Source organism: Muscardinus avellanarius (genome assembly GCF_963383645.1).
Source record: "Muscardinus avellanarius genome assembly, chromosome: 8".
In the NCBI taxonomy this organism is placed as follows: Eukaryota; Metazoa; Chordata; class Mammalia; order Rodentia; family Gliridae; genus Muscardinus; species Muscardinus avellanarius.
In genome coordinates this window covers 4,167,815-4,194,233 of record NC_137794.1, presented here as the reverse complement: position 1 = coordinate 4,194,233, position 26,419 = coordinate 4,167,815, and the positions used below count along the sequence as shown (strand labels likewise).

The 26,419-nt window shown below is 43.8% G+C and overlaps 1 protein-coding gene across 1 annotated transcript in view; it reads right to left on the bottom strand.

Annotated features, from left to right (window-relative positions):
- Window positions 1-3,282: 3,282 nt before the first annotated feature.
- Window positions 3,283-26,419, bottom strand: part of CDC5L (cell division cycle 5 like) — a gene marked incomplete at both ends in the record, with an annotated part of 47,515 nt that continues 24,378 nt past the window's right edge. The window contains 8 exons of the mRNA XM_080700265.1: window positions 3,283-3,387; window positions 4,664-4,876; window positions 15,984-16,181; window positions 20,181-20,423; window positions 20,687-20,767; window positions 22,827-22,991; window positions 24,741-24,903; window positions 26,083-26,231. Coding sequence (XP_080556391.1) covers window positions 3,283-3,387; window positions 4,664-4,876; window positions 15,984-16,181; window positions 20,181-20,423; window positions 20,687-20,767; window positions 22,827-22,991; window positions 24,741-24,903; window positions 26,083-26,231 — 1,317 coding nt within the window. The remainder of the gene's footprint in view (window positions 3,388-4,663; window positions 4,877-15,983; window positions 16,182-20,180; window positions 20,424-20,686; window positions 20,768-22,826; window positions 22,992-24,740; window positions 24,904-26,082; window positions 26,232-26,419) is intronic.

Sequence of the window (26,419 nt, the reverse complement as noted above, 5' to 3'; positions counted from 1 at the left end):
TTTTCTGCAGAGAAAGGCCTATCTTTAGCAAGACTTATGAAGTAAAAGCAAAAACTGGTCGAACTAAGAGAAGGTAGATTTTCTGCAAGTGGCAAAACTAACATTTTGAAAAGCAATTTCTTTAAAACCCTAACGAATGTTTAAATTCCAACAAAATAGAAAATTTTCTGAGAGTATAAATTAGACTTAGTAAATAATAAACATAAAAGGAGAAATACATTTCAAAATTAAAAATTTTAAAGCTACTTACATGTAAAAGTAGGCCACATATTCGTAGTTGGGAAAGAAAATGACAGTGATAAAGAAATTATTTACACACAGGGCTCAGCCTTTCTTGGAACAAGTCACTCCCGTGTTATAACTGTTTAATGCACAGAAAAATATACACAGCTTTCCTATTTACTATACAGAGCTAGCAAAGTCCCAATGCCATGTGTACAACAGCCCAAAACACCCATCTCATGTGAAAATGTAACTTCCTATTAGATAAGCAAGAAAAATTAAAAGATGCCCATGGGGCTGTCCCATTCTGGGCGGAAGGCATCACGGCTGTGCAGTTCTTCTGGCGTTGCTATTGTTTCAGCGTGACTTCTGACTTCCCAGGACTCTTACTCGGGGTGGGGTTTCCTCAGACCTCTGATCAGATTTCATGTCTGTCCCAAAGTGACGGAGACGTAAGCATCCTTTTCAACGCTAGTTGACCATGACCACTTCAGTGCCCAGGACTGCGATCGGCATGAATGTCAAGAGTCACCCCGCTCACACTGGGGCCGGTGACACCACAGGCCAAGCGCTCCAGGCACGAGGTGGAGGCCGCCCCTTACCAGCCAGGCAGCACCGCTGGTGACACCGCAGAGGCAGCTCGCAACAGCTTTGAAACTGCAATTCTTGTGACTTAGGCTTTAAGTATGTACATTACTTCAATTTTTAAAAACAAGGCAAATCTTAATTATCAGATCAACTATTTAAACCCATATGATTCAACTCTACATAAAATGCAAATAAACAATGTTTTTCATAATTAATTATTTATTGTGGTACTGGGAATTTAATCCCAGGGACATTCTACCTCTGAGCTACACCTCAAACCCATTTTTTATTTTTATTTTGAAGCAAGGTCTCACTAGGTTGATGAGTCTCACTACTTATTTAGGCTGTCCTTGAACCTGTGATCCTCCAGAGTCAGCCTCCAAGTACTAGAATTACAAGCATGCTCCACCATGCCCAGCTTTTTAAACGACTTAAATCAATGTCCCTGGTTCCAGGGGTTCAGAAATGGCTTAATGTTGGAAAGTCTGTGACCATAAGTTATCACACATACCAAACGAGAAAGCTATGTGATCATCTCAACAAATGCCCAAAAGGCCTATCCGACGGATTCCACGGTCCTTTCTAATCCACTCTCTTCAAAAACTAAAAATAGATACTGCTTTCCTAGGTAATGAGTATCAACCTCAAAACAGTCAACCTAAAAGTTAAACACAATGGGCATTCATTCCATCAAAACCAGAAGCAAAACAAGAGTCTCTAACATCCTCGCCACTTAACATTGTTCTACACATATCAGCCAACAACACATGCAATAAAAATGAGAGAAGAAATGTTATCATTTATAGAGAACACCAAAACATTTCCTACAAAACTCAGGCAAAATGACTAGAAAAGCTTTGAGAATTAAGGGACCCGATGCCAGGAAAATATGCACTTAAGGTCTAAGACTACACCAGTGGCCTCCTGGCTCCAAGCTCCCGACCCCTGCCCACCTGAGCCCTAGTTTAAGCCCACGTTATTTTTGGTCCAGGTTACCAAATCGGGCTCTCCAGACAAGTGGTCATTACACACTACTGCCACCGCGAGGCTTCTAGAAACCGAGTGTGATCTGTCACTGCTTTGTTTGGGATCTTCTCAGAGCTTCCCGCTCTAATTCCTTCCTGTGTCCTCATACACGTGGCACTGGCAGCCAGTGCTCACACTGACGCCCTTCTGGGCGTCGGCCGCGCAGGCCTCGTGCTCCTCAGCCATCCAAAGGCTCACGCTAGCTGTTACGCTGCCTGGGATGCTTTCCTCGAATCCCACAAGGCCGGCTCTTTCTAAGATAACAACCTCAAGTCTGCTTAAGCGTTGGTCCTTCAAGAGGGCTTCCAGCCACCCACTTGCCATGTGGTACCAATCGACTTTGATGTCCTCAGACAATCGAAAACTCATGCTCTGGTTATCCTCCCTCTACTTGTGTAGTGCCCCAACTAAGGCCCTCCGTGACAGTAAGGGCTGTCTTCGTAACACCTATCTCCAACACTTAAGTCAACGACTGACACAGAGGACTCACTCAAGCATGTGGATTTTAAGAGCGGGAGTTCCACAGAACAGGAACCAAGCCTATTTTATTCTCTGCTCTATCTCCAAGACCCTAGCCCGGGTACTTACTCAATAACTTTTTGGTGAATGATTGAATTCTTCCTTCCTTTTTTAGTTTCTAAGATCCTAAGATTGGGCAAGCTTCCTTGTGGAGTCCAACACATACTGTTGGCCCACAATGAGTCAGTAAGCAATTCACACGGTAAAATTAGATCTCCCCTCTTCTATCCAGTCCCCAAATTCTACGCTTTTCTGCCTTGTTAAGCTAAGTACTGAGCTTTGATAGTTTGATGGCCTTGTTCAACCTTGATCAGCCTTTAAAATGCCTTTGTCAAAAAAACACTGGAAAGTGACAGATAAAGAAAATTTAACATTTTAAGCTACAATCCATAAACTGTAAGAGCTGGCAGAGAAGAGACCCTGAAGTGATACCAAAAACACACGAGGCTCTAGCAAGTCAATGTGTCTTGTCGGTGTAGAGAAATGGCCATTCTGTGCCGAAGCCACGAAGGCCTGCCTCTTGAGGGTCGAGACACTGGGGCAGCACGGTGCCAAGAGCTGCTCCCTCAGCGTGCACAGAGGATGTGCTTGCTGGTTTGCGGCACTCTGATTTCTTCAACAAAAGGCTACATTCTCCATCTTTTTACATTTCATTTTTATTCAAGAATTTACTCGCGGGCAGCACTTTAGAGTCAAATCTAAACGTCTTGCATATATCACTGGTAAAAGAATGCTCATCTTAATCATTTAAATCCTAATCGTCTGGAGTTCAAAGTCCTTCACAGAATGTGTAAGATGGGCATCATTTAAAATAAACAACCAAGATCCACAGATGGCGGCAACTCTGTCGATGAAGACAGCCATCAGCTTCAGCCTTGAGTAAGAAAACCAGGAACTAATTCCTCGGGCGGCCGAGTGGAGCGAGCCTCAGAACCTCGCCTCCAGAGACTCCTTCTCCAGCACCAGGTCCGCGTACCTGTGCTGCAGCTCCTTTTCTCGCTCCTGCTGCCGTTGGACGTCTTCTTTGAGGCACTTGCAGGGACAGAAATGTGAAGTGACTCTGTCATTGTTTGTACTGGTGACCAGGGGCGTACTATCCAAGGTTAAACCCCACACCCTTTTTTGAAACAGGGTCTCCCTAAATTGCTGAAGCTGATCCTCCTGTCTCAGCCTCCCAAGTCTACAGGCACGCACCGCCAGCACACCTAGCAGTACTAAACACTTAAAACATCTATGGTATTTATCATCTTAAAAACAGCTGAGTTAACTCATACTCTGTAAGACGTATGTGTTCGCAAAAGATAAACAAATAGAGCAAATACTTTTGCTATAAAACTGGTACTACAGCCGGGCCCTGTGGTGCATGCTTTTAATTCCAGTACTTGGGAGGCTGAGACAGGAGGATCGCAGGTTCGTGGCGAGCCTCAGTTACTCAGTGAGGCCATCTGCAACTTAGTGAGACCCTGTTTCAAAATAAAAAATAATAATAATATAAAACTAGAGGTGTAGCTCAGATGTAGAATGCCCCTGGGTTCCATCCTCATACCACCAAAAAAAAAAAAAAAACCTGATACCACAGCCATTTTTTCCTTTGGTCATGTGATTACCATCTTGTAGACAGCTGCTACCTCAAATAAACAAGCCACGATTGTCATATATTTTTTTCTGAGTGGGTGTGGTGCTGGGGGTGGAACCCAGGGGCTTTTCTACCTCTGGGCTACCTCCCAGACCTATGTAATACTTATTTTGGAAACAGGGTCTCACTAAGCTGCTGAGAGCCTCACTAAGTAGCTGAGGCTGGCTTTGAACCAGCGCGATCCTCCTGTCTCAGCCTCCCAAGCGCTGGGATTACAAGTGTGCGCCACCATGCCCGGCCACGATTGTGACATTGATACCTACAAATGTACTAAAGTAAGCCCCAACTGCCCTTTAACTGAGCAGGGCTATCATGCACGCTTGGGAAATAAAACTGAACCTGGCCAGTGGACTCTGGTGTTTGGAATAACCACCTAGTTTCCCAGCACCCTAAATTACAAAACAGTAAGCCGCTGTTTTCCTTCTCCTCCGCAGGCTCCACGGATGGTGTTCAGTGAAAGGCCAGGGTAAGGCCAAGAGTTACTTATTCCACTTCCTAACGTATCAACATACCAACCAGAAGAGTCCAGGCAGGGGAGCCTGCTCTATCCACCTACACAGAGGAGGTGCGGACTGCGGTGTCAAACGGGAAGCTCTCACTGAGAAGGAAAGCGTGGACAGTTCCTTGCACCTCTCCTCCTAAACAATGCTCTGAGACGGAAAATGACATTACCTCTAGCCGCCGGGGAATAGCAGAATCTTCGTGCTTCTTGAGCTCCTCAAAAGTGCGTAACTCCAAGTGAGCCTGCTCGATCTGGTCCCACAAGTCATTCAGCTGTTTCATGAGCCCCATGGCTCGAGACTGGTACCCTCCGAGTAAAATCTTCATCTTCTTTTCCATCTTCGCAGCTCTCTTGGCTTCTGTCGTCATGTGACCTCTGTTTATCTGGGGAAGGAGAGGGATCAGAGAAATTTAAACTCAGGCTGCTAAATAACAGGGCCAAAGAGCGACACCCCAGCCCTATTTTTTATTCTTTATTTTGAAACAGGGTTTCATTGAGTTGCAAAGGGCCTCACTAAGTAACTGAGAGTGTCTGCAAACCTGCGATCCTCCAGTCTCAGCCTCCCAAATGCTGGGATTACAAGTGTGCGCCCCCACGCCTGGCTCAGCGGGCACTTTCTAAAATGCAGTGCTGACACTCAGCAAGGGCTGGTCCTGAGCCCACCACGGCGCTGAACTGCTGATGTCATGAGTGGGAAGCAGCTGAACGGACTGTTAACATTCCAAGCAAGAAGTCCAGGGATGGAGCACCTCTGAGCACCTCTCTTTGCCATGTGTAATTCTTGGTATAATGTAGGCTAGGGCTGGAATCGGAGGTCCCTCTGGGGTCTGTGTGATAGGAACTCCATCAATTGATGGACATAGTGGGGTGGGGTGGGTGTTGGGGGGCAGAGAGGGTGTGGGCGCACGCTTGTCATCCCAGCATTCTGCATGCTGAGACAGGGGAATCGTGGTTCTCAGCCCTGTTTAAAAATTAAGAATAAAAATACGGCTGGGGGTGTAGGTTGGGGGTAGCATGCCCCTGGGTTCAATCTCCAGTACTGCAAAAAAAAAAACAAAACAAAACCACTGATTTCTTCAACATTTTATAAAAATTACACTTATTTTTCTGCAATTCACCTGAAGAACAAATCCGTGTATTCTACCAATACCCTTTATAAGGAAACCACTTTTCTCTAATAGGTAACGAGTCAAAGGCAGATCTGTCTGCAAGAGGATCAGCAGATGCTGGTGTGATGGCAGCTCCCTGTCGAGCGTGAGGCCCAGCATGGCCACCGCACTCTTCTCTGTGTGGTGCTGGAGACTGAACCCCGGGGCACTCTACCTCTGAGCTACATTCCTAGCCCTATTTTTTTTCCTTAAAAAAAAAAAAACAACTTTTATTTTGACACAGGGTCTTGCTAGGTTGGTGAGAGTCTCACTACTTGCTGAGGCTGGCCTCAACCTACATACTCCTGTACCAGCCTCCCAAGTACTGGGATTACAGGTGTGCACCACCACACCAGGCTCTACCAGGCTTTTCTAAGCCGATCCAAGTTATCTAAATCTCTGTCTCTCTCTTTCTCTGTGAGCAGTAAAATGGCAGTCACGGCTGAGAGCTGCTGTGACGCTCAAGAAGCCCCAACTGGATGAGGTGTGTGAGCTGCGCGGCCACCCGCGAGCAGTCAACAGTGTCAGATCAGGAGCACTGCACAGATCCTAGAGTACAGCCACTCCACACTCCTCTCTAGTGACTAAGGGACAGATCAGTAAGGGACTTAAAATTATCTTTAAGTTTCAACTTTAATTAAAGACGATACAGACCCCTTCAGGAAATACAGCAAGGAAAAACAGCTGCTCCTTAAGTGAGCAGACGGCGCCTGAGGAGCAGGAGATCGGCGCAGGCCCTGGGCCTCTGCGGCCAGGTGCCGTTGCTGGGTCCTGCAGACGAGGCGAAGGGCGTGCCCACGCGGTGACCCAGTCACTTCACTGGCGGCGTACGCCCCCAAAAAGGAAAGCAGGCGACACTAGAGCCTGCACCCTGCTGTGCTCAGCAACCCTACGCCTCAGAGCACAGGGGACACCCAAAGAGCCAGCAACTGACACACTGGTAAACAAACCGTGGTGTCATCTGTACAACGGAGTATTACTGAGCCATAAAAAGAGAGGAAGTACCAATACAAACTCATACTATAAAATGGATGAGCCTTGAAAACATCACGGTAAGCCGGACGTGGTGGTGTGACCATGGAAGCCCAATACTTGGGAGGCTGAGATAGGAGGGCCTCAAGTTCAAGGCCAGCCTTGGAAACTGGGCACATTCCTGATTCAAAATAAAACATTTTTTTTTAATAAAAACTATTTATGGCCAGGTCTGGTGGCACACGTTTCTAATCCCAGTACTTAGGAGGCCAAGAGAGGAGGATCGCAGGTTCACAGCCAGCCTCGGCTACTAGTGAAGCCTTCTACAACTTACTGAGACCCTGTTTCAAAATAAAGAATAAAAAACAGGGCTGGGGGTGCAGCTCAGAGGTAGAATGCCCCTGGGTTCCATCCCCAGTATCCTCCCTGTTAAACACACTCCAATTATGTTAACTGAAAGAAGCCAGGGAAGTATTATATGACTCATGTGAAATGTCCAGAATGGGCAAATACACAGGAACAGAAAAATTACAGCTGCCTACAGTTGGGCAAGTTGAGGAAAACAGAGAGTGGCTGTCTCTTAAGAAGTACAGTGTTTCTTCCTGGGATGATGAAAATATTCTAAAACTGACTGCCATGATGGCTGCACAACTATATACCAATAATTAAACACCACTGAACTGTATAACTCTAAAGAGCTGAACTGAGCCCAGTGAGGTGGCACAGGCCTGCAATCCCAATACTCAGAGGGCGAGGCAGGAGGACTGAAGTTTTTATTACAGCCTCAACCACTTCATAAGACCAATTTCAAAATAAAAAACAAAATAGGGCTGTGGATGTAGCTTAGAATACTACAAAAAGTACAAATAAATAGTTGAACCGTATGGCATATAGTTTATACCCCAATAAGGCTATTATGAAAATAAACTATCCAAATAGTAGCAATGCTACCTCTTTGGGAGAAAAAAAAAAATCTCCATCATCATTCTTCTGGATATAAAATCCAAGAATCCCCTCTTTCCCCCCAAAACCAAAAACAGTACTTTCTGAGTCTTCACTCTAGAAAGATAGTAGGGAAAGAGCACCCTGGTTTTTTTTAAAGGTGAACACAAGGAAAGAAGAAAATCTGCCCTAATCCTCTCCTGCTTCAAATATTCCTGGATCGTGTCTTTTTAGAGTGTTTTCAACCAAACCTAAACTTAAGAATGACTTTTGGATTTTTTTTTTTTTTTTTTTTTTTTGTGGTACTGGGGGTGGAACCCAGAGGCTTTCTACCTCCAGGCTATACTCCCAGACCCATTTTCTATTTTATGTGAAAACAGGGTCTTACTAAGTTGCTGAGAGCCTCACTACAGAGCTGAGGCTGGCTTCGAACCTGCGCGATCCTCCTGTCTCAGCCTCCCAAGCACTGGGATTACAAGCGTGTGCCACCACGCCCGGCTACTTGTGGAAAGTTTTAAATCTACCAATGGCAATGCCCTAGCCCCAGACTCTGACTTAAATGGTCTCAGGCTTCTTTAATGCCCAGATTGTGCTGACAAGCAATCGGGATGAAGGACGGATTCTCTGCAAGCACCAGCGCAGGAGCTAGACATCTGTTGTTTTCTCAACTACACCCACCAAAAAATCTTCCTTCCCAGGAAGAATGAACCACGACTCCCATCGAGCTGTGCCCACAGCCCTGCGCTGAGACCCAGCATGTCCTAAGGATGCCCGTGCTAGACACTGCAGCCGCCTGTGAGCCAAACGCACAGAACTTTAAAAGCATAGAATTTCAAGTTAATACAGCGCTTTTTTAAAATTAGTCATACAAATTAACATTTCATTGGTTAAGATAACTCAATTAGCTTTACACTGACTGCACTCCATGGATATCCAATTTCCAATGTGGCGAAACAACTTAATCGTTATGTTCAAAAACTGTTTAATTAGTCATTGAGGTGTGTTTGGTATCATTAGTATCCTGTATATGAAAATTACCTCGTGTAAGCTGAGTCATTCACATAATCCTCATCTAAACCACCACAGGTTTTTAAAGCTTCCAAGTTGTTAGCTTCTCCATTTACTGCCAGCAATTACGTTTTATTTAGCTAAAACTTTACAGAAGTCTTTAGGTTCATCTATATCATACTAAGATTCCAAGCAAACACAGGTTCATAAGCTTATACAAAACTTAATAAGTTTATACAAAAATAAATTTCAACATAGGAAAAAAGTTAATTTAGCTAAATAACTATGTAAAGTCAGTCACCAGATATACAAAGTAATGGAAAACAGCTTTCAACACTCAGTTCTGGTTATCTTATGCCTGCTGTTTGATTATTGAAATGTGAGGGAAGGTATTAGCACACTGTAAAACGCTTACCCGTGACTGCCGCGAACTCTAGAAGAGAAAATACTCCTGGTTCTTTTCAAGACAATATATCTCAGGCACAAAACACACATGCATACAAAAGAGACCCTTAAGTCATCCCCAACTCCGTCTGTACACACACACACACACACACACACACACACACACACACACACACATACACACACACACGATGAAGTTGTCAACGAGAGTGTAAAACCTTAGCCAGGTGTGGTGGTGCACGCTCGTCATCCCAGCATTCAGGAGGCTGAGACTGGAGGATCACAGTTCACAGACAGCCTCAGCTACTTAGTGAGGCCCTCTGCAACTCAGTGAGACCCTATTTCAAAATAAAGAATAGAAAATTAGGCAGAGAGTGTAGTTTGGAGGTCAAATACCTCTGGGTTCCATCCCCTGACCCACCAAAAAGAAAAAAAAAGTGTAAAAGACAAAGAATATCAGGAAAAAAAAATCAGATTCTGCTTAACCAGATTGCTATTTTTAAATCCTTTTATAAAAAGTAAACATTAGCAATTCCCCGAAGGATCGCTTTTTCTGAATAAAACAATACTGGTTTAGCCAGGTATGGTGGCACACGCTTGCAATCCCCGCGCTTGGGAGGCAGAGTCAGGAGGATCGCGCAGGTTCGAAGCCAGCCGCGCATGCTGGCTTAGGAGACCCTGTTTCCAAATAAAAAAGTATAAAAAATAGGTCTGGGAGTGTAGCCCGGAGGTAGAAGGGCTTCCAGGAACCCCAGTACCACCAAAAAAAAAAAAAAAAAATGCAGAGCTATTTAAAATACTGCATGAAAGCGCCGTTAGGGAACGTGCGCACGGTCTGTGTGAGGCACACGACTGTTTAGACTTGAGTCCCATCACCAAGACAGCATCACGCATAAACAAACAGTCTAAAGGCTGAAATCCAGCACACTTCTGGTCCCAAGCATTTCAGATATAGGATCCTCACACTTTATGACCCTAGTCTTCTTAAACACTAATTAACCAATCAGTAGTAGAGCTGGTGACGCCGAGCCGCGAGACCCCGTCTCCTCCAGACTCTCTCTAACCTCACCTGACCCTGCTTCCACAACAACCAAGGGCATCTAAGCCTGGCGGTCAGCAAAGGGGCCAGCCCCACTCTCGCCTGTGCGCTGTGTAATGTCAGGAAACACACGTGAGCACACACACTACTTAGTGATAAGACTACAGCGCGCGTGCGGGTCTGGGGATGGAACCCAGGGCATTCAACCTCCGAGCTACAGCCCCAGCCCTATTTTTTATTCCTTCTTTTGAAACAGGGCTCACTAAGTTGCAGAGGGCCTCACTAAGTAGCTGAGGCTGTCACAGACTGCGATCCTCCGGTCTCAGCCTCCCGAATGCTGGGATGACAAGCGTGCCCACCACGCCCGCTCCCGACTTAAGTTTTAAACACCTTCCTCCCTTCATCTACACACTGAAAAAAGATACATGTGTGTTTGTACAAAAATGTCTCAGGTGATTATGTCTGGATAGCAGGCTTCTTTTCTTCTATATTTTTCTATTTTAAATTTTCTACAAAGCACGGGTATTATTTTAGAAAAATGCCTAAAAATGTTATTTTTAAAATTGAATAGAAGAGAAACTGTCTCAAAAGGACTGGCCAGAGACCAATGGAAAACCAATGGTCCCCAGGAGATGAATCGGTGGAACGTAAGTGTTTCCTCGTCAGTACAAAAGAGAACTGTATGAGGCTTAGAGAAGTATAATTGTTACTTTTAAGCTCACTGAGTTTGTTAAGGTAACTAAGCTTAAGTAACTCCAAAATAAACACATTATCCATGGGTCTCCAATACTGTCTTCAGTTAAAGTTCAGAAAATTTAAGAGCATCCCTCACGGAAACTCTTGGTTGGGGGACCCAGAATATAACCATATACTACTGTAAAAATAGGGCAAAGGATACCCAAAGAAAATACACAGCCGATGGCAGCTCCACTTCCTGGTCCCTCATTCAGCAACATGATCCTCTAATAGTAAAGATGCGGTTCACTCACCAAAACACTGACAAAACAAGAGCCTGCGGGCTTCCCTTCATCTCTACACTCCTCATGCGCTGTTTCCGTCTGTGAACCTTCTCTTCACTGATGCAACTGAGGTCCCAGCAAATGATTACTACCAGGGTTAGCAACCAACAGACTGCACCCCTGCAAAGCAAGCTGACCAGCAAGGCAAGGTCTACTAAAACGTGCCCAAGCCCGGCGTGGTGGCGCACGCTTGTAATCCCCACGCTTGGGAGGCTGAGACAGGAGGATCGCGCAGGTTCAAAGCCAGCCTCAGCTACTTAGTGAGGCTCTCAGCAACTCAGTGAGACCCTGTTTCCATATAAAATATAAAAAATAGGTCTGGGAGTATAGTCCAGAGGTAGAAAACCTCTAGGTTCCACCTCAGTACCACAAAAAATAAAATTAAAAAAAAAAGAAAAAGAGGCTTGGAGGAGAGCAGAACCTGGGAAAGAGTATTTCAGAAGACGGAGGCTCTCCGGCACCGCCCGCCGCTCCTGCTCCCAATTTCATCCCTGCCCCAAGTTTTCACTCAAAGGTATTAAGGAAAATTTTTTTCTGTGTAAAAATATCTGACTTAAAATTAAAATCGCTGAGAAAATGGAATCCATTGTACAGCCAATTTTGGTGAAATAGAACCCTAGGAAAGTCAGGAGTCCTCAGAGGAGTTTGACAAAAACATGGAGAAGGATTTCCAATGTGTTATCTGTGTTCTTTAGGTTACTTTATTTCCAAGAAGTCAATGTTACATAATATTTCTTGACTACTTTGACTGTGCCAATAAAATACAGGCAGAAGCATTACTCCTGGACCTAGTTTCCACCTCTAAGGAAAGCCTTTCCATTTTTATAGCTAACATGACAAAATCTACTTTTCAGCCAAACTTCCTCAACACAGCAGGGTAGATACTATTTCAAATACTATTAAATTTAATGGAAAGCCTAAATTCAGACTTTTCATTTCACTTTTGCACCTACTGGAAATTATTTCACTCAAAATAATTATGTCTTCAGATCTTTGCCTAGTTCTACTTAAAGTGAAACAAATTAGAACACTTCAGATTCTATTTGCGCAGAAGGGACTGGCTCATCTGGCACCATCAGAAAGGGAGGCTCGCCACAGAAGCCCCGGAGCGGAGCCTCAACCACCTCGTCCCCTGCTGCGCGCTCCCAAGCTAAAACAGAGGCCACTGCAAGATACTAGAAACACTCACCAAACGCGCGAATACAGAAAAGGTTTAATAAAACCTTCATCAGCGAATTTACATCATCACTCCCTTTTTAAAAAAACACAGTCAGGCATGATGATTCACCTCCACATCCCAGTCCATGTGGGAGGCTGGGACAGGAGGACTGCTAGTCTGAGACCAGCCTCAGCAACTTAGTGAGCAGTGAAACCCTGTTTCAAAACAAAGAATAAAAAAAGAGCAGGGGATATCCCCAGTACCCAAAAAAATAAAACAAATTAAGATAAAATAAAAAACAAAACACTTACTAAACAGAAACCAAGCTTTTCTTATTACCTTGGGGCGCTACCACAAGGAGCAGCTGCTACTCTTTGATCAGACACCTGCAACGCCCAGGGGAACTGCCGGAACGTGCAGGATTCCTGCCAGCACGTCGCGTGCTGGCGCTCTGCCTCACAACTTCCCCTTTCCTGACCTTAGCTACACTTCTGCTGCTGCCCTCTTCCACGCGTGAATGTCTGGCACCGTTCTACAGTGAGCCTTGCCTCTGGAGAAGAACAAAATCCATGGACTTCAAAAGTCTTATCCAAGCCGGGCATGGTGGGCACGCTTCTAATCCCTGCATTTGGGAGGCTGAGACAGGAGGATTGCCGTTTGCAGACAGCCTCCATTACTTAGTGAGGCCCTTTGCAACTCAGTGAGACCCTGTTTCAAAATGAAGAATAAAATATAGGGCTTTGGGGTGTCGCTCGGAGGTAGAATGCCCCTGGGTTCCATCCCCAGTATCAGTTCTGGGGGGGTTGGGGGGGGATCTTATCCATTTATTTATGATCTGTAACTATAGATTCCAAGTGCTTAACAGACTACTTGCACATACACATACACACACACGTGCGCACACACTATCACATTCTACATACATAAAATCTGATATGGTTCTGTTAGTCTTAAATGAGTACCTTAAGGATTTTTACTTAAGTACTATGTTTCAATACTAATCATGAATAATGGCTCAAAGACCAGCTCCAATGTAAACCTCAGAGCATACTCCAATCCATTAGGAGACAGCGGCCCGACAGCGCGGGGTCTCATCTTGCCTCGGAGGCTGAGATGGGCACAATTTAGACTCACTGCTCCAGAGTTCACGGAGGCCAGAGCCAGGCCCACAGGCAGCCGGCGCAACGCGCTCGCCCAGGACTCTCCCTGGACCCGAGAGTGGGAAGGCCAATTAAGTACAGCATTTCGTTTATGCAGTATAACTGGGGTTCTCTCCCACAACAAACTTTGACTAATGTTTATAATTTAGCAATCAACTGAAATGATGAAAGAATTACCACAATTGAAATAAAATATTTATGTATTTCAAACCAGTAAAATTGTGTCTTCAAAAGCGAAGAGAAACCTAGTTCTGAATCAGGGATGGATGCAAATAAAATGGGGGATTTGTTTATTTGGGTCTTTGAGTTGCTTTTCTTCTTCTTAAAGGTTTAATGAACTTTCATTTGAAATAAGCATAGTTTGCTAAATTAAAGAATCTGATTAAATATTCCTTAAAAGTAACTAGCTGAGTAAACAATAAAGCAAGTTATCCAAAAGTCAAGAGAGAAAAATTACTTCAGACTGTTTTATGAATATTCTTCCAAAGTCACCAATCCTTCAACAAAAATAGTCCAACGGAAGATTTCAGTTCCTGGTACTGAACTGAACAAAGAGAACCACGTGTTTTTAATGGTTGCTCATAAACGACCCAAATAAATCTCCAGAAGAACAGCAGTGGTTCTTTCTGTATTTTTCCCTTCAAAACTCACAAGACCAATTCAACACAGAAATAAAAATTACTGTACTTTATGGCAGCACTCACTTTGTGACACATTTATTTGCTGTCATGAAAGTTAGTGTCTCGACAAAGTAAATGAGATTTAGGGGAAAACTTTAAAAAAAATTTTAAACAGCACAAAATGTCCTTGCCATTTGTGGCAGAAAAGAGTTTACCCAGCTCAAATGAGAAGATTTTCGAGCTAAGTGAGACCTAAGTATTTACATATAAATGTTACAAGGAAGCTTTCCAAACAGCTCTCCAATCAATATGATGCTGGCCCTAGATCAGAATCGCACTGCTAACTAGCACTTATAACAAGTACAACTTAAAATTTAACCACTCAAGTTCTAGTCCCCACTTTCAGAGTTAACATACAGAGCAACAGCACACCCTGCTGGAAGTTAATAGCACAACTAGAGTCCCAGCAGGTAAGAATTCCTACAGAAACACTCAAGTCCTTATTAGATGAAACCGCTTTGCAGACATCAGCTGGTTGAATTAAGATTTGAAATAACTTCCAAATTAAAAGACACTGCTCTTTCATTCCTCTGGCCCCCCCTCATCCCAAGTGATGTTACTCTATCTGGATATGCTCTAAGTAAAAATATCCTCAAATCTGCTCTCTGTGAAGAAAAAGTAGTAATCACATACAAAAAGAAACTGAGACATGTTCTGCATACAACTGCTTGAAGAGCCTGGTCTTCCCATTCCATCTTGGCCTCTAGTACATCCCTACAGACCATCATAAGAATCCACAAGGCAGCCGGGCGTGGGCACACGCTCGTCATCCCAGCATTCAGGAGGCTGAGACTGGAGGATCATGGTTCACGGACAGCCTCAGCTACTTAGTGAGGCCCTCTGCAACTCAGTGAGACCCTGTTTCAAAATAAAGAATAAAAATAGGGCAAGGGGTGTGCTTGGAGGTCGAATGCCCTGGGTTCCACTCCCAGACCTGCAAAAAATAAAAGAATCCACAAGGCACTGAGCACGGTGGGGCACACTTAGAATCCCAGGACTTGGGAGGCTTGGACAGGAGGATTGCAGGTTTTCAAGGCCAGCCCCAGCAAACTTGTGAGGCCCTCTACAACTTACTGGGACCATTTCAAAATAAAAAATAAAAAGCCAGGTGTGGTGGTGCACACTTGTAATCCCAGAACTCGGGTGGCTGAGACAGGAGGATCGCAGGTTCGTGACAGCCTCAGCTACTTAGCAAGGCCCTCTGCAACTTAGTAAGACCCTGTTTCAAAAAGAAGAATAAAAAATAGGGCTGAGGGGGTAGCTCGGAGGTAAAATACCCCTGGGCTCCTTCCCCAGTACCACAAAAAATTAAACAAAAGATACATAAAAATAAAATAGGGCTTCACACAGAGTTAGGAATGCCCCTGGTTCAATCCCCAGTACCACCAAATATCTAGAATCCACAAGGCAGCCTGGTAGTCTGTAAGCCATAATTTACATGCCATTGGCCAAATGCCCACAAATTCTGGAATTCAAAACATGCGGACTACACTTAAGAAACCACATCCATGAAAAAGCACCTAGTGTGCTTCAATATTTCAAAGCACCTAGTGTGCTTCAATATTTCAAGCCATTGTCCATCACTCGGCCTTCCAGAAACTTAGAGGATGAACAGGAAGCTAAGAGTTTTGTAAATGTGCTTCCTTGGCTATAGAAAGGCAACTCCTCGGTGCCCACGAGATCCCTCCTTAGAGAAGTCGGGCTCTTCCAGCACTGATCCACACTGCCCTGTGCGCCCACTTCTCAAAGCTCCTGACTGACCACGGTGACCTGCGTGCTCTTCAGAAGGCCAGCGATCCTGGGAAGCCAAGGAACAGGCCGAGAAGAGCAAACACCTCAGTGTCGTTTTCTTCGAGAACTGGAACGGCCACAGGCAGCCCAGGTCGACCTTCCTGAGGCCGTGTGGTCCGTAACTCCCATCAGAGCGCATCTGAATGAGAATTTTAGAGACTACCAACCTCCAGCCTCTTTTCGAGTGACTCGATTCTGTCCTTCTTGCTGGCTAGATTGGCGCGTGTGTAGCGGCTCTGTCCAGGAAGATAGAGCACCTGGCTGTAGCACTCTTCCCACACCTGGTTGTACGCTTCGCTGGAGAGCTCTCCGTGACTCATGCCTTGCTTGACCACCTCCATCTCCTGCACCAGAACGTCCTGGGCCTGTGCACAGTAACGATTTCAGTGAGCTCAAGTACTACAGACACTTACCTTCACCAGAGAACCTGGACTAGTTTTTCTCCTCCTTCCTTAGGCCAAAGGCAAGGAGTCTGCATTGGCTGGTTGCTTTCTGGAGGAGAGAGAGGAGGGGTCAATGCCTAAGTCAAATGAATTAAGCAGCCTGTAAGTTGATGTAGACTGACTTTGGAGTAACAAGCACCCATCTTTCCCCAACAGTGTAAACAGTTTGCTTTTCCTCATGGTAACAGCAACTGCCATTTCTTAGTTCCTACTGTGTGTCAGAAACTGGGTTTTAAAGTTTTACCTACTTTAATTCCAAAGATCACACCCGTCTTGCAAAGTAGCCCGTATCAACCTCATTTTAAAGCTGCTGAAACTAAGGTTCAGAGAAATATAAGAACTTGTTCCAGACCACATCACAGCAAACAGATAAGGCAGCTCCAAGCCTGGGCGCCAAGGCCCGGGGGTACTGTACTGCTCTGCCATCGCACCCCACGCTCACGATCTGGGCACGTGAAGAGTCGTCAGGCATCTTTCAAACCAAAGATTTACTTCTCGTTCTGAAAAATGCCCCTAACATTGCCAGTGAGCCTTGCTCGCTAAGGTAACAAGGCTGGCTCTGAACCTGCCATCAGCCTGTCTTGCCTCCCAAGTACTGAAAAAAAGGTGTGTGCCACCACACCGGGAGAGTAGAGTCATCTTGAAAGAGCAAGAATAGCCAGGCGTGGTGGGCACGCTTGTAATCCCACCAGGAGGTGGAGCCCAGAGGATCGCAGTTCGCGGACAGACTCACCTACTTAGCAAGGCCTTTCGCAACTCAGTGAGACCCTGCTTCAAAAAAAATAAAAAGTCTAAAAATTAGGGCTGAGGCTGTAGCTCGGAGGTCGAATACCCCTGGGTTCCATCCCCAGTACCACACAAAAAAAAAGTTTAAAAAAAGAAAGGGCAAGAATAAACAATCTGCTAAGTAAACAGCTGCTTCAAATTCTTTTTAGAAAAAAAGAAAATTCCGATAAATATGAGTGAATATTTAATATTATTTCAGATAATCCCAGAACAATATTTAGACTTTCAAAGCTTGTATTAGAAGTTATCCCTTGCAAGCCGGGCGTGGTGGCACACGCTTGTAATCCCAGCATTCGAGAGACTGAGACCTGAGAATCACGGTTCACGGACAGCCTCAGCTACTTAGTGAGGCCCTCCACAACTCAGTGAAACCCAGTTTCAAAATAAAGAATACAAGGCCAGGCGTGGTGGCGCACACTTGTAATCCCCACGCTTGGGATGTCGAGACAGGAGAATCGCGCTGGTTCGGAGCCAGCCATGCTGGCTTAAGAGACCCTGTTTCCAAATAAAAAAATATAAAATAGATCTGGGAGGGTAGCCCGAACGTAGAAGGGCTTCCAGGAACCCCAGTACCACCAAAAAAAAAAAAAAGTAAATAAATAAAGAATAAAAAATAGGGCAGGGGGTGTAGCTCAGAGGTCAAATGCCCCTGGGTTCCATCCCCAGACCCACCAAAAAAAAAAAAAAAAAAAAGAATTTATCCCTTGCAAAACCTCTAAAAACAACAATGTGGTCTTTGTTTCAGGTTTCCATACATATAATAAATTTAGGCAAGTTTATCTTCCAAATTCCTCTCCTCCTATTGTTACTCTGAAAAGAAGAAACTCTGCCAGCACTGATTCCAGAACCTAATCTTCAACCCAGCTCAATGAGGAAATGTGCCTGATACAGAACAGCCACCCAATGGACGTCACTCTTTTACTTACTAAAAAATAAGAAATTCAAAACTACTCAGACACCAGGAGCCAGTTGCTGAAATGCAAAGCTAAGCCAGGATTGCATAAGTGGTAGTGCACACCTATGTAATCCCTGAACCTGAGGCTGAGACAGGAGGGTCACAGATTCGCAGACAGCCCTGGCGACCTCATGATGCCCTCTGCAACTTAGTGAAACCATTTCAAAAATAAAATAGGGCTGGAAGTGTAGTTCAGAGGTAAAATGTCTGAGTTCAATCCCCAGTGCCACAATTTTTAAAAAGTAACAAAAAAGAAATAAAGAGAAAGAGAGAGGGAGAGTGTAAGGGAGAAGACCAGCGAGAGAATCCTGTGGATTCTCAAGTACACAGCAGCTCCGACTCCTCCAGATATCACTGCCCCTCGAGGCAGAAAGCCCAACTAAAGGCTGATGTTTCTGTCTTGGTCCTTTTTCCACTGGTGAAACTGGATACCACACTGGGGTGATTGACAAAAAGAGAAATGTCTGTCTCACTGCTTTGCAGGCAAAGAGCCCAAGGTCAAGGCCTTCCTGCTGCACCAGAACGCGGCAGAGGGCATGGCCCCCAGGACAACCCGCCCGCTCCAGAAATAACTCACCCACTCACGGGGCTCCACTTGCCCGCCAGCCTTTTCTGGTGTGTGTCTGAGACACGCACACACATAGAGGATTGGATCTAGGGGCATTCTAACTCCGAGCTACACACCAGAAGGTGTGTGTGTGTGTGTGTGTGTGTGTGTGTGTGTGTGTGTGTGTTTTGCTGGGAATTGTCCTCATGAAGCCCCACCTCTTAATAGTATTACAATGGCAAATAAATTTCAACATGAGTTTTAGAAGGAACATTCAAACCATAACAGCTTCCAATGAGAAAACTGTACTTCTTTATGTTACTGTAGAAATTTCTGTTCATAATCACACATTTGTTCTATTAAAGTAGATAAGCTAGTATGGTGGTGCATGTTAAAACAGAATTAAAGGTTTGAGGACAGCCTCAACAACTTAATAAGACCCTATTTTAGGGCTGGGGATATAGCTCAGAGGTAGAATGCCCCCTGGGTTCCATTTCCAGTAGCAACAACAACAAAAAAGAAAGAATAAAATGCATACGAAGAAGCAGGACAGACTTCAAACAGGAAATCTTTTATTCTTCTTTCCTTACTCAAGAGTAGAGGAAACTCTGTGAGAAACAGACTTCGCAAAAAATGTTTCTTTGAATAGGTGAATAATTAAATCTACAAAATTTGTAATGCAGATGGTCCCAACTAACAATGATGTGATTTTTCAATGTTATAGTAATGTGAAAATGATATATCTAATAAAAACTGTACTTCAACCCTTGAATTCTGATTTATCCCCAGGCTGACAATAGGAAGTGAGGTCCTTCTCCCAAGGCTAAGCAGCTGGCGATGCTCAGGCTCCCACCCAGGATCAGCCCACAGTGCACCGGGCCGCAGCGGTGCTCAGTAGGCTAAGCATATGAAGTTTATTTTCAATTTATACTATTTTCCAAGTGTAAAGGGTTTATCAGGATATAACCTAACCATAAAGTCAAGGGGGAACTTGTGTGTATAATATATATATATATATATATATATATATATATATATATATATATATATATATATATATATTTTTTTTTTTTTTTGTATGTGTGTGTGGTACTGGGGATGGAACCCAGGGGCATTCGACCTCCGAGCTACACCCACTGCCCTATTTCTTATTCTTTATTTTGAAACGGGGTCTCACTGAGTTGCAGAGGGCCTCACTAGGTACCTGAGGCTGTCCGTGAACCGTGATCCTCCGGTCTCAGCCTCCTGAATGCTGGGATGACAAGCGTGCACCACCACGCGCGGCTGGCACTTGTATATTTCTGTCTTTTCATATTAGTATAATGACCCTTAAAGGCATTCAATTCTATTCAGAGACAAGAACTAGACACAGAAAACAGCAACTGTGGCACATGTCAAACGAGTCAAGAACACCCTATGTCAGGAGCACCTCGCCAACACACCGGCACTGATCTGGTTTCTCGTAACCACAGCGGACGGGTGTTTAAAGCGTGTCATTTTCATACTTACCTCTCACCATCCGCTCCACTGCTCGTGAGCATCAATTGGCAAAGTGAGTTCACGTTTGCCCGTGACACACAGCATCTAACAAATGCTTAAATCTCATGACAGAAATATTTCTGCTCAAGCATACCTTTTTCAGCTCTTCTTTGGAGAACTTTTCGTAAGGGTTGTGTTCCAGATATGTAATGTGCTCTGAATTATTGGTACCAAACACCACAGCTTTTCCTTTCTTATTTCCAGATGGCTCATAGGGGTGATGGAGAAGGTCGTAATGAAGCATTGTAATCATTTCTTTTTTGATTAGTTCTTCACTTTTCTGTAAATCTGTTAGAGGTGGTTCTACATTTAAGGGTCTTAAAATAGTTTCATTTACCTAAAATTTTAAAATAAGTACAATCACCAAACATATTACTACAACATACTAATGTGATTATTGCTTTAACAGCATGAATAGGAATTTCATATTTATTTTCAAAAATCAATTTTTCTTCTAAGTTCTTACTGGTTTCAATGAAACATTTTAAAGAACTAGATTAGAAACTAATATATTCCATAAAGTAGGTAAAAATCTGTAAAAAGCACCAATCATATAAAAAGAAACTTAAACCTTCCTAGGTCAGAAGTGTGAATACTTACTTCAGACGGCCTCGGCAGATCTTCCTGGACGGCCCTGTGCATTCGTTTCATCTCCTTTACCCGCTCTGCTTCTCGAATGGCCTAAAACGTGATTTGATACCCATTATTCCAACTGTACAGTTTTCCAGCCTTCTCAATGGAGGTGCAATCATGTTGATCTGTAAGATCAAGAATGTTCAAGCGGGCGTGGTGGCACGCGCTTGGAATCCCAGCATTCAGGAAGCAGAGACCGGAGGATGGTGGTTTCAAGACAGCCTCAGCTCCTATGCAGCAAGGCCCTTCACAACTCAGTGAGACACTGTTTCAAAAAATAAAAAGACTAAAAAATAGGACTGGGGGTGTAGCTTGGAGGTAGAATGCCCCTGGATTCCATCCCCAGTACCACCAAAAAGAAGAATGTTCAAAAGCTATCTAGGCATGGTGGTGCATGCTTGTAATGCCAGTATTCAGGAGGCTGAGACAGGAGGATCACGGGTTTGTGGCCAGCCTCAGCTACTTAGTAAGGCCCTCCACAATTTAGTGAGACCTTGCTTCGAAATAAAGAATAAACCAGGCCTGGGGGTGTACACTTGTAATCTCAGCATTTGGGAGGCTGAGACAGGAGGATCGCGGTTCCAGGACAGCCTCAGCTACTTAAGTGAGGCCCTTTGCAACTCAGTGAGACCCTATTTCAAAATAAAGAATGAAAAACAGGGCTGGTGGTGTAGCTCAAAGGTAGAATGCCCTGGAGTTCCATCCCCAGTACCCCCAAAAAAGAATTTTTTAAAAATAAAGAATAAAAAATAGGTTTGGGTGTAGCTCAGAGGTAGAATGCCCCTGGGTTCCATCCCCACACCCGCAATAAAATAAAAAAGCTAAAGCTGTAGAAATCTGAGTAAATTTGTAGAGAATATTAAGACCATGAAAATCAATCTGCTTACTCATTCTCAATACAACAGAAACCAAGAACTTCCAATGTCTACTAGCACATCCTCCCAAGTCACCTGGTTCCAGCCGTCAGAGAAGCACTCTTCTTGACTAAATGGCAAGCCTAAACTTGGAGGAAACTCCCACAACACAACCCTTCCCTTCTACTCACAAAGATACTGACTTTTCTTAAAACACCAGCCCATGTTTTCTGATTCTCAAGTTATAAACCATGTGGTAACATTACAATTCCATGCCATTTCCTCTTTTTTTCTTTTTTCTTTTTTTTTTGGAAATGGGGATTGAACCCAAGGGCATTCTACCGCTGAGCTACACCCCCAGCCCTATTTTTTTTTTCAAACAGGGTCTTGGTAGGTTAACGAGAGTCTCAGTACTTGCTGGCTGCCAAGTCTCCTGTCTCAGCCTCCCCAAGTACTGGGATCACAAGCATGCACAACCTTGCCCAACTCGTCATGCCACTTCTGAGACCAGAAATATAATGCAAAACAGCTGAGACAACCAAAACACAGTGACTACCTCCCACTGTCCCCCACCAGAAAGCACACTCGCATGGGTCTCCTCCAAAGGAGGACTTCCACTGGTGGCATTCTTATACCAGCCCGAGACTAAGATTCCTAATGCCATCCTGAAGTGGACTGCCACAGGAGTCGGCCCAAGGGCCACAGGGCCTCACTTCCAGCTGAGATTTACCACTCACAGCCACAAGACACCAGAGTCTGTCTCCTCACTTCAAAAATGGAGCTAATGCGTCACTGGGCACTTACGTGCGAATGAGAAAGTAATTGTAAGACACATCAGTACACTGTGTCACTTATTCCTTCTGACATACTCTCCCTCTATTTCCAATCCACATTTTTTATTAGTTTACGATGACTAATTTTTCACTCAACTAATCCAAGATGTAATTGTTTTTAACATCCTTTCTTTACTAGACTGAAGCAATACCTGAAAGATAACTGATAGATATTTTAGAGGCATAATTAATTTGACAGAGCATTTAAATTTCCATATAAGTTTTAAGAATGCCCATCAAGATATTGTGAGTATATTATCAATTATGCAAGTGAGCATATATTACTAATGATGTAATTTAATTTAGGATAATTTTTATATTGAAAAAATGTTCAATGAGAGCTCCTGAGACACTGCACAGGCAATGTTCACTCACTGAGCCTCCCGACACTCAAGCACTCCTCTCCGGCACAGCACCCACCTGCTTTCGCGCGTCCACGTCAGCAGCATCTTCAATGTAAGTATCGTCTGTCTCGCGGTCTTCCAGCTCCTTCTCGGCATTTTCTGGCAGAACAATCTCAAAGTCATTCTTAGGGGCAGGAAGTCCCAACAGTCCTAATCGGAGATGTTCACGAGACTCTCTCTCCTGTAAAAAGAAACGGTCCTTCTCAATTCATACGTGTTAAGTATTCAATCAGTATTCTATAAGAGTTTCCAAAAATAGGAGCTTAAACAATAATTCTAGAAAAATGATCCCTTTTGTTTTCTATCTCCCTTTCTTCCCTGCAGTAAGACCAATAAAACCTTTTGACTACGAAGGCGCTCTGGGCCATTCCCGGCTTTGGAGCACTCAGTCACACTACCTAACTACCAAATTCCAATCAATGAAAGATTCCAAATTCACCACTACAAAGAAAGAAAACAGACCAAGCAAATTTTTGCTGAACAAATACATTTCTGCCATTGATTATTAAGTAAGAAGTGAAAAGAACAAATTCAAAAGTTAACCTGTCCTTGGTCTACTAAGAAGTTCCCAAAGAAACCACCTCATACCCAAAGTTTTTCCCAGTACATTCCTGGCTCACCTCCCAGTCTCACTTCCCAATCTTCTTTGTTTTAACCACCATTAAAACAAAGGACATCTTTATTCACCTTTAAATCCCCCAAATAATCAAATCCATGCTCTGCACATAGCAGGCTCTTGTTTAATTCTGACAGAACCATTAAAGTTGGCCTTAGTAATCAATTTAAGCATTAAAATAATTATACATTAACCAAACCTATATGGGAAGTCAGAAATAATTTATAAGTTGAATGAAGGTTGTAGCATCCTTGGAACTCATTTTAAAAAACTTCACAGCCAAGCATGGTGGCGAGTTCTTATAATCCCAATACTTGGGAGGCTGAGACAGGAGGATCGCAGGTTTGGAGCCAAACTCAGCTACTCAGTGAGACCCTGTTTCAAAATAAAAGAATAAGCCGGGCGTGGTGGCGCACGCTTGTCATCCCCGCGCTTGGGAGGTGGAGACAGGAGGATCGCGCTGGTTCGAAGCCAGCCGCGCTGGCGTAAGAGACCCTGTTTCAAAAATATAAAATAGGTCTGGGAGTGTAGCCCGGAGGAAGAAGGGCTTCCAGGAACCCCAGTACCACCAAAAAATAAAATAAAATAAAATAAAAAAATAAAATAAAAGAATAAAATACATCTGGGGTATACCTCTGAGGTAGAATGCCCCTGGGTTCCATCCCCACTACCACCAAAAACCCCAACTCCACAATGGTTTCCTGTGGCACCAGATAAGGCCGAGAGGAGCAAGAAAAGCAGCAGCGTGGGCAGAAGCAAAGACGGTTACAGTTAGCGCTCGACTCCGCCTGGCAGGCGTACCAAGAAAACGTCACCGAGATCAACAGACATCACATAACTTGGATCTGAGACTAGACTGTCCTAAACATAGAGCAAACAGAAGAATCCAGGCTCAAAATCTAATTTTAAGGCATTTGAAACTCAAAATTTAAATTATAGAAAGAAAAAATAAATGTATCCTTCCAGAAAATGTATTAATTAGTAAATGATATAAACTAAAATAAGATATAAGAAGCATTACTTTGAAACTATCAATAAGTTAAAAAAAAAATTGGCTTATGAGCCCAAAAGGTTTCTCTTCTCATCAAGTCTCACAAATCATTTTCCTTTTCTGGCATTAACACATATATAGATTCCTAAGTTATCTGCGCTATGCACTGTGGAAGGGAGATTTTTATTCTAGTAACAATGAGAGATCAAAACAAATTTCCAGGGCTGAGAATATGGCTTCGTGTAGTGTCTGCTTAGCAGGTTCGAGGCGGAGTTCGATCCACACACACCCCTTGAGAGTACTAAAAGGGAACTGGCACTTACCATCTGCTTCACGTAGGAGGGGTCGCTGCAGTCGGCCATTCCGTCCTCCGGGTTAATGTTCAGCTTGTCTCTCAGTGGGGTTCTACCCGGGGTGGAGTTAGGAACTGGCTTGGGAGTTGTTCCACTCCGGGGAGTCAGCCCTTCAGCTCCATTAGAAGGAGTCCTAGAAAAGCAAAAATCGAATTAATAAAAGAGCCACCTACATTTGAATTGTGCTTTCAAAAGTTTTTCCATAAATTCTTTTATAGAGAATAAAGAAGATATGAAAGAAAAAATGAGTAACAATCCACCAACTGGTGTAGATTTATGAATGTTCACTTTTAAATTTTCTGAATGTTTGAAATTTTCACATGTTGAAGGCAGAGCAGTAATACATGCACTAAAGGGATTACAACTTTTATAAATTTATCAAGTGATCATTAACAATGAATTCATCTACTCTTTAAAATCAAATACAAAATATTCAGAAACAGGTGATAGCATTTGAAAAATGAAAATTCCAAGCCAGGCACGGTGGCACATTCCTGTAATTCCAGTACCTGGGAGGCTAAGACAAGATCACAGGCTCAAGGCCAACCTCAGCAACTTAGTAAGATGCTGCTTAAAAAAAAAAAAAAAAAAAATAGCCGGGCATGGTGGCACTCGCTTGTAATCCCCGCACTTGGGAGGCAAAGACGGGAAGATCGCACAGGTTCAAAGCCAGCCTCGCTGGCTTAAGAGACCCTGTTTCCAAATAAAAAATTATTAAATAGGTCTGGGAGTGTAGCCCGGAGGTAGAAGGGTTCCACCCCCAGTACCACCAAAAAAAAAAATAAACAAATAAAAAATAAAAATAAATAAAATAAATAAGCTGGGCATGCTGGTGCACACTTGTAATTCCAGCATTCGGGAGGCTGAGACCCGAGGATCACAGTCCACGGACAGCCTCAGCTTTTAGTGAGGCCCTCCATTAATTCAGTGAGCCTGTTTCAAAATAAAGAATAAAAAAAATAGGGCAGGGGGTGTAGCTTGAAGGTTGAATGCCCCTCAGTTCCATCCCAAGACCCGCAAAAAATAAGTAAATAAAATAAAAATATTAATAAAAGTAAGTAAAAAAAACATTGGCAACGTAGCTAGGAAGTAGAATGCCCCTGGATTTAATCCCCAGTATCAAAAAAAGAAAAAAAGAAAAAGAAAAAAGAAATTCCAGAGCAATGAACCATTTCCTAGATATATTATTTATTACTAGGAGTAAGAGAGAAATCAAAAAAAATAAGCTGAACATACATCAGCACAAACATGCTGCCCAAGTTCTTGGCTTCAAGTTTTCCTAAAATATTAAGCATGTTTATTTTTACAGTACCTGAATGGGGTAGAAAGAACTGTGTTTGGCGTCTGGACAACCTGCCGCTGCGGGGTCACACCCGAGAAGTCACTCTCGTGCAACGGGGTATTGAGTCCGCCTTTCAGTGGGGTGTCCACATTGGTCAAGGCCATGAGGTTCTGGGCTTCCTGATCAACAAGGGGGCAAAGAAGCATGTTTAGCAGTTTAGACAGGCTAGCAGGATCTTCTCTTCCAGTCCTACTGTACAAATCTTGAGGCGGGTAGAAGTCTTACATCTTTTTTTGTGTGTGTGTGTGGTACTGGGGGTAGAACTCAGAAGCTTTCTACCTCCGGGCTATACTCCCAGACCTTTTTT